The 12,449-nt window shown below is 45.3% G+C and overlaps 1 protein-coding gene across 3 annotated transcripts in view; it reads left to right on the forward strand.

Moving 5' to 3' along the window:
- MATN2 (matrilin 2) overlaps nt 1-12,449 on the forward strand; it is a 125,139-nt gene that overhangs the window by 54,428 nt on the left and 58,262 nt on the right. For all 3 annotated transcript variants that reach the window (XM_045861397.1, XM_045861400.1, XM_045861398.1), the window contains exon 4: nt 4,154-4,276. In XM_045861397.1, coding sequence (XP_045717353.1) covers nt 4,154-4,276 — 123 coding nt within the window. The remainder of the gene's footprint in view (nt 1-4,153; nt 4,277-12,449) is intronic.

A 12,449-nucleotide genomic window follows, 5' to 3' on the forward strand; every position in this document is an offset into this window, starting at 1 on the left:
GAAATTCAACTTGAACTAGCCTGAGAAAGGAGGGATTGCGTTATATTACTCATGAAATTACCGAGAAGAGTAATGAAGGAGAGTCCTGTGTTCTCTTCGTCTCTTCCCTCTGCTTCCCCATGCAGCCACATGGGCCACTGAGTGCTCTGGCCCAAGGGCAGAGGGCATGTTAGCCCCCAGATAAACTTGTCCTTGGTTTAAACCCCCTTTTTCTCAGTTCTAGTTCCTAAATGCCAAGAAAGGACTCTGGTTGTCAAACTCCGTCCCACCCAATGGCAGGCAAGAGTGGGGCTGCCTCATACCAACACAGCAGCTCCCACCGTTACCATGCCTCTGGAGTGAGAAGGGCAGTTTCTAGAACAAGAGGGTGCTACACAGAGAAAGCAATAAACATGTGTGCTGAGGCTCTCTGGGCCCTGTCCATGCCTTTACTCTGCAGATAAAGAAATAAGCCAAAAAGAGCTGCCCAACCTACCTGAACTTCCCTCACTTGCTCAAGGTAGAGGGGAGCCAGAACGCAAGTCTGGCTCCCAGCCTTGCACTTTCTCCACTAATCCAACTTACACAGTCCCCAGGTTCCAGTTTCTCTGATGGAACCCGGCCCAAGCAAGCCTCAGCAATAAGCTGCCACTGTAGAACCCTATATGCAATGGTTCTTTTAATTTCTCCCTTTGACAGGTGAAGAAAGTGGAATTTAGAGAAATGAAGTAATCCATACAAGGTCATACATAGTAAGTGGCAAAGCTAACCTCTTCACCACTGTGCTGTCTGCTGCCCAGCAGATTATTTTCTGTGCCTCACATCTCCTTCCTTCCTATTTTATCGGCCAGGGTCCCACTGAGAAGATGGGCACTGGGCTCATCACTTGGGCCTTGCACCAGTTCTTAAGCACTGTGTAACCTAGCACTAAGGTCTAGGTTACCTAGACCTTAGAATTCCTTCATTACGGAGGAAATTGGTGACATGCCAAGGCTTCCTCGGGAATGCCCTTGTGCCCGTGGGTAACTTGGCTCCAGCAGTCAGTCCACTCAAAGAAAAGGGCCTTCCAGGGTGCGAAGCAAATGCAAATTAAAGTCAGAGTGATGATTTTTCCCTCACATACTGTCACAAACTTAAAGTTGAGAATGCCAAGTGCTGAAGGTATGAGGGGGTTGGAATTGTTACTCTCATGCATGGCTGGTGTGACCCCCCTTGCAAGGCGATTGGGCCATCTCTGTTAAACTGGAGCCCAGTCCTGGAGAAACAGTGGCACGTGAGTTCAGGGAGGTGCATTTGAGAATATTCATCACAGTAGTGTGAAAGCAAACATTTGGGACCTGCTCAAATGTCAGCTAATTGGGAAGTGGCCAAATACAATGAGTCATGTGACCAATGAATAAAGCAATTGAAAGGAATAGACCAGAGCTAATGTATTTGGTGAAATCTAAGGTGTACAGTTGATTCTCCTTATCCTCAGCAACTGTGTTCTATAAAGTTATGGTGAACACTGAATTAGCGAATACTGAACCATTGCTCAGAAGGGAAATACAGTTAGGTTCCTGCAAGACACTGGTCACACTTTTGTCAACTGATCAATACACAGTCTTGTTTTATGTGTATTTCTATTTAAAGACACCTTATTTAATATCTTTTGTTGGTTCATTGACTTTGGACGCAGAGCCCACAGCACTGAGGTGGTTTATCTGTGCTAATGAAATTTATCTATGCACACTTTCTCCCTACGGCACATCATAGCCTCTTGCACTTGGGAACACAAGACACACTTCACTAGCAGTTCACCTCTGCAAACTCCAGCACTACGCTTGTGGCCCTTTTAAACAGCAAAACACCAACAAAAAGCACAAAGATTCAAAAAACCATGGCACGAAGTAGGCCTTGGAAAGGACACGTTTATAGGCTGAGAGCTGAAACAAAAAGACAGAGCATCACCTAGTTCAGCCTCAGCTGGCGACTCCGATGTTTCATTGCTCCGAGCATGCCCATGAACAACTGTGAAAGCACTGGGAGTGTTGGCTTTGGGGTCACAAATAACTTTTAGCCAGTAGGCAAATTCGCAAATTCAGAATCTGCAAATAATTAGTATCGACTGCATGTGTCTTCACATTTTAACATCTCTGAAATGGGGGTGCATCTTAGGTGCTATGAAGATGGTATATATCAATATAGATAGAATTTGTGAATAATGCTCAGTGGAAAACCAAGTTGAAGATCAATATATGTAGGATGAACCCACATATGTAAAACAAAACAAAAAACCACCATGCTTGTCCTTGGCTACGTAATGGTTAACTCATTTGAGCTAACCATTGAGTCACCCCGCCTTGCCGCCCCCCAATCCCCGCCCCCCCCCCACCCCAGCAGTGCTGGGCCCTGTTCTAAGCACTTTACCATCTGGATTATTTCAACCCTTACAAGGCCCTTGTGAGACAGGTGCTATTTTCATTTCCATTTTATACAAAGAGGTTAGTAAAGTTGCCAATGGTCATAAATACATATTTATTTCACACCAAAGTAAAAACAATTGATTCTATTTGACCTATGAACTTTCCTAATCTTACCTGAATCTTATTTTTATCTTAGCTAAAACATAGACAATTATAAACTCAGAAGAATCATTCTAAATTGTATTGTTATGAAATAAATGTTAATTTATTAACATTTATTGTTAATTTAATGCTCACCATGTTTTTTACTTAGAAGTAAGGAGACATATGAGGTCTGTCCAGAAAAAGTCAAGCCATTGTTAATATAACAAGAATGGCTTGCTTTATGCAACATTGATATAATCTGGAAGCCAAGGAGAGTGGACTGGAATGCACATGTGTGACAATGACGACTTCACTGCACAAGTCAGTGGGGGTGGTAGACACCATTGAGTGAGCATGTGTACTGTGTGGACATTGCATTCAAAATGAGCGAATAGAGCAATGAATCTGCATCAAATTTTGTGTTAACCTTGAACAATTTGGAAACTATTCAGATGATTCAGAAGGCTGCAGCTATGGGCAACCGGTGATTGGCAGCTTCCCCATGACAATGCCACTGGTCATGCAACTGTCTCGTGCAGAGTGTTTTGATGAAACATCAAATCACCCAGGTGACTCAGCCCCGCTCCAGCCTAGATTTGGTGCCCTGCGCGACTTCTGGATTTTCCAAACACTAAAATCACCTTTGAAAGGGAAGAGATTTCAGACTGTCAGTGAGATTCAAGAAAATACAACAAGGTAGCTGAAAATGCAATGGGGTATTTATTTTATTGGTTGCTGAGTTTTCCTAAGCCCTGGGTTAATGGGATTGTCCTTAGCTTTTGAAAGCCTCTTTTATTTGAGCTTCTATAAATATATTTCCACATATGGCCACCTTTCCTGTTTTTGAGGACACTTGCATAACTTGTACTTGTTTATGCTGATGTTGGTAAATTTGAAATATGTTCAAGTTGCCTTTTTTTTATAAAGTCGTAAATTAAAATGTAAAAAAAGGAATTTTTATGAGCTCCAAACAGACTTATGTAAGAACTGATGTATCTGAAAGCTGAAGTACTTCAGAAACTAAAGGTAGAAATATTTTCAGATGAGACATAAAACTTATGGAAACATGGAACATACGAATGCATTTTTTACTCCAAAATTTGGCATAACACTTTTACATGCTAAGAACATCACACTACTCTTGGGATTTATGATCCTGAGAAGCTGTTGATTCTTGACTATATGCTCATTTAATAGCTTTTCCTCCAATTCCACTGCTGCCTATTGGCCATCCACACCTTAGCCAAAGCTGCTCTGGTATCATCAAGCCTCCTGACCTTCCAACCCACTGGTTGGGTATTGTTAATTAAACCATGAAGTTTCTCTTTCTGTAGGTCATTGGGACCTGTTTTTAGTTGAATATTGGTGATTTCATAGGGCGGAACCCAACATTATTTCCCGTTAATTCTCCATAGCCCTGTATCTATATAGGGCTGATAGCATTTACCTAGAACTGTCTCTTCTGACCAGAGGCTTTAAAACCCCTTGGAGTGGAGACTGCAACTTCTTTCTCTTTGGGCCCTGCTCTCTCCATCACAGAGTAAAGTTCTGAATAAATGTTTGCTGTGTGCTTGAAGTAGAGAAGGCATTATTGTTGCCTAAGCTTGCCATATCTTTCCTTTCAGTGGTCCACATGTGCAGCCTCCGGGAGCACAACTGTGCCCACTTCTGCATCAACACCCCTGGCTCATACGTCTGCAGGTGCAAACAAGGGTACATCCTCAGCTCGGATCAGAAGACGTGCAGAAGTAAGATTGCTTTGCCGATGTACTCGTACTGTGCTCTTCTTCTCTCCCGCTCCCTCTTCTTCCATCTGGGCCCATTTATCTGTGGCCCATCACCCAACCAAGTCGTCACCTCCCTAAAGATACAAATGAGGCTTTATAATTCATATATTTTGTATTGATCTCCACCGCCTGCTCTGCCACCACAGCCCTTGGGCCAGAGCCAACCATCAGGAAGAGTGCAGAAGATGGTCGGAGGTGTCTTCTTCTTGAATTCATGAGCTGGTGCCTTTTACTTCCAAGCTGTTCTTCAGGGAGAACTGCTGAAGAGCCTTTTCATCCCAGATCTCTTAACTGTTCCCCAAGGAATTGTTTCCATATTTTAATCTGCTCTCTGAAGCGTGGACTTAGGACAAGTTAGTAACATTGGCTGGGAATGATTATTTAGTTCTATTTTAGAGGCACACAGGGATCTATTTGCTTTGGTGAAGGACATTTTATGGGTCTCCTGCAGAGGAAAGGGCCAACAGATATGTGTTAATAGAACTCACATTCTTTTTTGGCCAAGCCCCCAAACGAGATAATACTGCTGTTTGAGCCAGCATGAGGAAATCCACCTCTTGGAGGAGAGAATTACTCAAACACTGAGTGCTGTGTCCATACTTCTTTTTTTTTCAAGTTGTAAATCAAGTCACTATATTGGTCCATAGACAGCCAGGCAAGAAAGGCAGGAGAAAGACAGGCCCACATGGAGGCAAATAAAACTCAGCTAATCGGATGTGTAGTTCATGCAATGCATAACTGTTATTATAACGGATGGTAAGCAATTAAACATTCGTGGAAAGCTATTTGCACAAATGGCTGTAATTAGTATCGCATTTATAGAGCCAAACCACGTTTTTCTTTTGTCTTCTCACTTTTCAGTTTCAGGGTTGAGGGTGGTTGGCTAGAGGCCTCCCTGCCCACCCCCTAGATTCGGGAACATCTGCCTGCCTCCTCCAGTCTGTGGCTGTGGAAGCCCGGAGGCCTTGACTTCCATGAACCCCAGGGGCTCTGGGTTCTTCGGCTCCTCTCACACCCTAGCATCCCAGGTTGCTGAGTTCAGCCTGACTCACCCTGATCTGCTTGAAACTCTGACCCTTCTTCGGTTTCCACAACAAAAATCACTCACACCCAATACTCATGGGTTTAATAGGATCGACTGGATAACTGGGGGAGCCTCAGGGAAGGCCACATCACACACTGCTCAGCAAATCACCTAAACATCCTTTTAGACACGCCTCAGTCCTCTTCAGGCTCCGCCCCGCCCCACCCCACCCCACCTTCTGGCCCCAGCCTCTTCAGGAACTTCTCCTCTCCAAGGAGCTTCTCCACAGAGTACGCAGCCTCCCACCACCTTGCTAACTGCCTTCTTTGGAGCACAAGAAATTCCCGTCCTTGTCTCATGCCCCAGTGATGTGCTGGGATCTGCCTGTGCCCATTTTCTGTGGGCTGGCTTCCTTAAGCCAGAGGAATTTGAGTTCAGGGGAAAAAAAGTAAAAACTTCTCCCCTGATGTCATGAGCAAAGCCTTTCCCACACACCAGGGTTTTCCAGCCTCAAGCCCAGAGGCCCCTAGGCTCTCCCAAAGTGCCGGTCTGGCCTTGGCTCCCTCCAGTCGAGAACTGTGGGGGCAAAGAGCATGAAGCAGAAGCTGCCCGGGCTTCTTACAGACTGAGGAGGGACAAGCAGGCCCGAGGGGAGGAGGGATATGAATCCAGGGCGGTGGTTCAAGCCGCAGTCACTAGAACCACCTGGAAGCTGACCCCTGGGCCTCACCCGAGGGATTCAGAGTCAGCAGATCTGGAGTGGGTCCAGGACTCTGCACTGTCAGTGAACTTCTGACATAGATTGCTGCCACGCTCTGAGATTCACTGGCAGTGAGGGCATGGGGACCAGAAGGAAGGAAGTGGGGGAGGGCTTCTAGTTAAGGGAGACAGGATGGAGCTGGGGCCAGGGCTGTGCCGACCCATCTGACCCAGCCCTCCAGTCACCCCGAAGCGGTTCAACTATCTGTATCATCAGCACCAGACTTAGCTTAATATGTCTAATCATAAAGAACAGTTCTCTTTCCCCCCACCACCCCAGTCTCCCTCAGAAAGAGGTAATAACTCTTGTTGCCCGCCAGCGATCTTGCAGAAAGAGCTGGATTTGAATCCTGACATTATCACTCATGGGATGTGGCTGCCTCACCCTGAGCTGTTATTTAAACTCCTTGACTCAGTGTCCTCACCCATGAAATGGGAAGGGTGGTGACAAATTAAGATCTATCTCATTGACAAGTCCATGTTAGCCCGTGGCTTTGGTCCAGGGGTAGACAGTGAAAAGTTGTGCCAAGGGGAGGCTGGGCCAAACCCTGATCTCTGTTTCGGAGCTGCTTGCAGGGACTGTCTTGGCAGCACCAAGAAAGCCTCAGTGGGCCCAGAGAAGAATGAAACACAACTGTTTCCACTTTTGAGGAAGATGTGCTGGGCAGCATGCAGATTACTGGAAATAAAACAGTGACTAAACCAGCCATGTTCCTGCTCTCTCAGAGCTCACATTCTTGCCTGAGAGTAAATCAAATAAACAATCAAGGTTATTGCCGCCAAACATGACTGCGGCCCTTGCCCAGCTCAGCATGCTGCCCGAGAAGTCAGGCCTAACGCAAGCCTCTGGTTTAGTGTTTGCCATGAGCCAGGACCTCTCACGAGTGCTTTATACCTGTTATCTCATTTAATTCTCACACCAGCTCTTAAAGCAGGTTTCGTCGTTCTCATTTTACAGATAAGGAAAATAAGGTACGATAAAAAGGTTAGACAGTTTACTCAAGGTCATATGGCTAATGAGGTATTCAGACCAGAATAGGAATCCTGGGACTTCACAGTCCTAGCTCCTAAGCACGGATTGATCCTTCAGGGTCCCCAGAAGGCAGCAGGGTAACCCTGCAACCAGAAACTCCTCCAAGCCCAGGAGACAGGCAGGTTCAAAGGCTCACTGGTCCCAGGGGAGATTCAGAATGAATTCAGCAGGGCCAACATCCATATGGTTATCATTCCCCCAAGTCCACTACCAGCTGCTGTGGTATGTCATTGTGCATAAGGATTGTGAGAGTGCCCCTAGATGACTGCATTCAAACACACACACACACACACCCATGCGCACACACACACACACACACACACACACACCCATATGCATCATTTTGTATTCATGCTCTGCCTGTGTGGAGAGAGGAGGCAGACACAGCTAATTCACAGGTTCCTCAAGTGGAAGTGGACCTTGGCTGTCAGACTTTTAGCTCCCTCTCCCACATAACCCAGGGACTGTATTCCCTCCTGGTGTCCCAGATGGGCAGTGGTGCCTGTCCACCACCATCTCCCATCGGGGGCACCGGGTCATGCAACGCACCTGCACCCCTTCCCCCAGACAGCCTGCATCAGAGGTTGAGCTGCAACCCTACTCTGCATAATTCCCACCATGGATCAGATTTCTGCCACCTGAAGCCATATCCTAAAAAGCGTATTTCCTTTTCCAAATTAGAAGAGAAAGCCCTTTCATTATTGAAGTGTTATCTACCCCCACCCCCACTAATTTTCTCCTCTTCAGGGGAAGTGTAAACACACCTTTAGATGACCTGGTGTTGGGTCTCTTCACTGACCAGATAACCCCCCTCTGGACACCAGTTGGTCAGTGGCTCAAAATGTGCCCTTCCTTTCAAAGACTAGGTCAAGCACATGAAATAATCTTCCCTTTGAAGTTCTGTCCATGCGAGCAATTTGGGATATGCTGGCTGTCACCACTGTGGATTCTCCTGTCCTCCAAAAAGTCTTCCTCACCCAGTACCACTATAGGAGGTATCTGCCAAGGCATCCGCCTAGTGCCTCACCCAGAGGGCTCGGAGAGGTTTATGTCCTCCCCTTTCCCCGTAAAGGACGGGGCAGGAGGAATCCTCATGAAGTGCGTGTCTCTTCACACCTCCGTTTCTCCCATCCTTCCTTTCCCCGTGAATTCCCATGAACAGGAAAGAATTTTATCTTGTTTCCTTTTCTTTCTTTATTGTTTTAAATAAAGAATTTTCCTTTCCTTTCCCTCCCTTCTGGACTGTTTAATCTATCCAAAAGAATAACAACAATGCAACATTTAGATAATTTCACTTGGCAAAAAAAATGTTAACTTTCTCATCCAGCTTTCTCATATTTTTTCTTTCACAAGAACCATACCAAATATATTTGATTACTTTCATTCTTCAGATATGTTCCTGACATTAGTTTCCCAAGCTACATAACTGATTTAATATCTTCTATATTTGAGTTTAATCAAGGGGCATGGTCCAGAAAAACAGTCATATTATTAAACAGACAAAACTATAACTAACATTCCTCATGAATTTAGATGTAGAAATTCTTAAAAATTTAGCAAATACAGCCCTAGCCAGATAGCTCAGTTGGTTGGAGCATTGTCCCGTACACCAAAAGATTGTGGGTTCGATTCCCAGTCAGGGCACGTACAGAAGAAGTGGGTCCAGTCCCAGCTTAGGGCACATACTGGAGGCAACCAATCAGTGTTCCTCTCTCACATGGACATCCCTCTGTCTCTGTCTCTCTCCTTCCCTTTCTTCTAAAATCAATGAACGTTTCCTCAGGTGAGGGAAAAAAATTTAGCAAATAGAATCTACATACAATCAAGTCCAAAAAAATCAATCTATATAATTCACCATATTAACAGACTGAGAAATGAAAAAACATGTGGTCATTCTAATATGTGCAGAAAAAGCTTTGAATAATGCCCAACATTCATTCATTATACAAACTTTTAGCAAACCAAGAGTAAAGGAGAAATTGCTCAGCGTGATCAAAGACATCTATGAAAAAACCTTCCGTTAACGTCATACTCGAGGGTGAAGGACGAAAGGCTCTCCTCCTAAGATAAGGAGCAAGACAGTGTGTCTGCTCTCCTCACTTCTGGTCAACCTTGTACTGGAGGTTCTAACTGATACAATGAAATAAAAAGATTCCATTTATATAAAATTTAGAAAAGGGCAGCTAATCTGTGTGACAGAGCAGATTAGTGGTTGCCTGGGACCCGGGGGCAGGGAGAGGCAGGAAGAGGGATTACCAAAGGTGCAGAAGGAAATTTGGGGGACTTAGGGGTGATGGGTATGTTCATTATCTTGATTATGGTAATATGTTGATATAGCATATGTATTAAATTGTATACTTTAAATATATGCAATTCATTGTCACTTATAACTCAAAGCGAATATACATGTTAATATATGAGTATATTCAGAACAAGGTGTTTTGGGAATGTAAGCGGGTGTTGAGACAGACCACCAAGGATCCGAGAGAGAGTGATAGAACAGGGAAGGTGTTGTGGAGGAGGTTTTACTAGCAAGGCAGAGAAGAGAAGAAGAAAAATGCAGGGCTTGTCATGTTTGGGGGTTACTAGCTAGAGCACAGTGCCTGCCTGGGGTGGTTTGTGTGGGGCATTAGTGAAGGACAAGGGAAGGAATGTAAGCCCAAACAAATGTGGGGGTTATAAACCAGGTTCCAATGGCGGTCTTTCATGAGTAGGGAGATGAACACAGGGTGTGAAGTGTAAAATCATGTTTTAGTAAATTGAGCCTGGCAGAGTGTGTGTGTGTGTGTGTGTGTGGATTAGAATTAGAGAGTGGGGGCAGAAATGCCATCTATCCATCCATCCATTCATTATTCATTCAATACTTACTGATTCCCCCTCTATGAGCCAGGCACCCTTACGGGGCGCAGGGAGAAAAATCAGTGTTTCTCTTACATCTTTGAGACCCAAGAAATACTCAGATCTTGGCTTCCCTTGTGCTGCACACATGGGGGGCGAATTAGGAAAGATGCTATCAGTTTGCGGTTCTCATCAGTTCAGTCAGTTCAGCGCATGTGTTTCTTATACCCCAGAATTAATTAGGAGACCACAGCAATAATCTCTGCTCCAGGGAGGAGTTTATGGCAGAAGATGGGGGATAACCTCAGAGAGGAAATCTAGTCTTGAGGGGAAACTAGTGACTGCGAGAAAGAGCCCACACAAGTGGTGGGTGCAGCTGGAGGTGGAGGATTAGAGTTCAGGAAATGCCATACTGGACGGGCTTGGTGGTGCTAATTGACCCGCAAACGGCTGGAATCCTGGAGGGAGAAAGGGTATGGATGGGAAGGTCAGGGTGTGAGCTGTGGGGCAGCCCACCATGCATGGTGCATGAGCAGGCTGTGACCACAGCCCCAGAGTAAAGGGCCAAGACCACCCACCCTGCTGAGAAGCAGAGACCTGCTGAGTGGAGGAGATTCGGTCCTGAGCTCCCTCCTAGCCCTGGCTCCTGGGCCCGGGAACTTGGACACCCTTGCATGCAGTGTGTTCACCCTCGGGCTGTGCCAGGGTGCAGGGTTTAAAAGGGGGAGGAGGGCAGTCTGGATGGGAGGGCTCGGCGGGAAAACTGAGCTGACTGAACATGTGTGGAGAAATCCCAGTTGTGAAAGAGACAATACCCAGCAGGGAGAACTGAGTTTGGACCTTGTGGAGCTTCTCTGCTTTCTTATTTTCACGAGCACCTAGACAAGTGGTTCTCAAAACCCACCAGACAGCAACTTCAGCTCTGTGGGGTAACCCATTAAAAATACAAGTTCTCAGGCCCTACCCTAAACTTGAGGTGGGGCTTAGGAATGTGCTTTTTAACAAACCTCCTAGGGGATTCTGATGTAAGCTCAAGTTTGGAAACCACTGACCTAAATGTTTTAAACTTGGATCTCTCCCAGGGAGAGCCCACTTAGTAGAGAGTTTATATTAAGGATACGACGATGTTACAGCTCTTTGGAAACTGCAAAGCACTCCGCAACAGGAGGGCATTATTCATTCACGTTTATTGTTTTGATCAACCTAATTCGGTCGGATTTGCTTTTGTTTTAAAGCTTTATTTTGGCCCACCCCCCTTTCTTTTCCATTCTTAAAAGAAAACCAAAATCTTGTTAGTGAGCAGAGAATTGATTTAAAAAAGAATTCAACCGCTGGGGGAAAGGAGGGCGCAAGCACTGCTGGAGTTTGCCTGAAGGACAGATTGGTTTTTTCTCGGAGCCCGGATTTGTTTTGTTTCTCCCAGAGTGTAAGCACAAGGCTGACTCACATTTTCTCTTGAAAGTCTTTACATCCAATGGCAGCTGTCAAAATAAGATTAGTGCTTTCAGATATGATTAAGAGAAGGGGACCAGGCCCCAAAATGCACATTTGGGTTTTGCCTGCATTTGCACAGCTGTAATTCTGACAGAGCTTTCGGGTTTGAGCAGGCAGGAATCCCATTGTTACCCACTCAAGTGGAATGACAGCCCTAATAATACACTTCTCTTTTTTCTTGCTGTGATAGATAATTTTTGGTTTTTATCCATCTCAGACTAAATATCAGCAGGAGCTATTTAAAAAGCGGGGCGCATCTTTGAAGGTGTTCCTTTTGCTTTAACTCAACTCTCACTGGTGTCAACAGCACGCAATGTGACTTGTCTGAAATTCTGAAAAGTCAGTAAAAGCCCTTTGATTTCGGCCAGGATGATGTCAGCCACAGCAACCACAGTCTGTGTCCCGTGCTCCTTGTCCAATGTAACCAGATGAAAGTTTTCCAAGCTCTCCGGGCCAAGGCCCTAAGCCAGGGTTTTGAGATCACAGATGAAGGAAGGCACTTAAATCTCCGGTGCATGGGAAGCCTCGGGGTGAGAAGCTGGGATGGATTTGAGCACTGACTTTGGGGCTCTTAGTCATCAAATCCTCACTGATTTATTTCACCCGGGGAGATTGAGCAGACACAGTTAACATCTCTCCTAAAATTCTCCGGGAACTAAGAGAAACAAGCAAATTTTGCTGACTCTCAGCTACAGGCTAAGGATTGCCCTTCCGCAAGGCATTGCTTGAGTTTGGTGAGATCTTTTGTTAGAAAACTCAAAATCGCCTGTTTTGTGTATCAGTTCAATTCAGAATAGAACTCATAAACCAAAACTTAGTCAAAAATAGGTGACATTATTTAAAGGAGTCTGAATCGAAGGTCCATGTGTAGGTGTCACAGGCACCCAACAAAGTGATGCTCGTTAGCATTGGGATACAAGAGCTTGCTTTACCCTAGTCTGAGAAATAAGGAGGCTAACATCTGCTGAATTCCTACCATCTGCCAG

This window comes from Phyllostomus hastatus, unplaced genomic scaffold (genome assembly GCF_019186645.2).
Source record: "Phyllostomus hastatus isolate PE091 unplaced genomic scaffold, TTU_PhHast_1.1 phas_scaffold_21, whole genome shotgun sequence".
Classification (NCBI taxonomy): domain Eukaryota; kingdom Metazoa; phylum Chordata; class Mammalia; order Chiroptera; family Phyllostomidae; genus Phyllostomus; species Phyllostomus hastatus.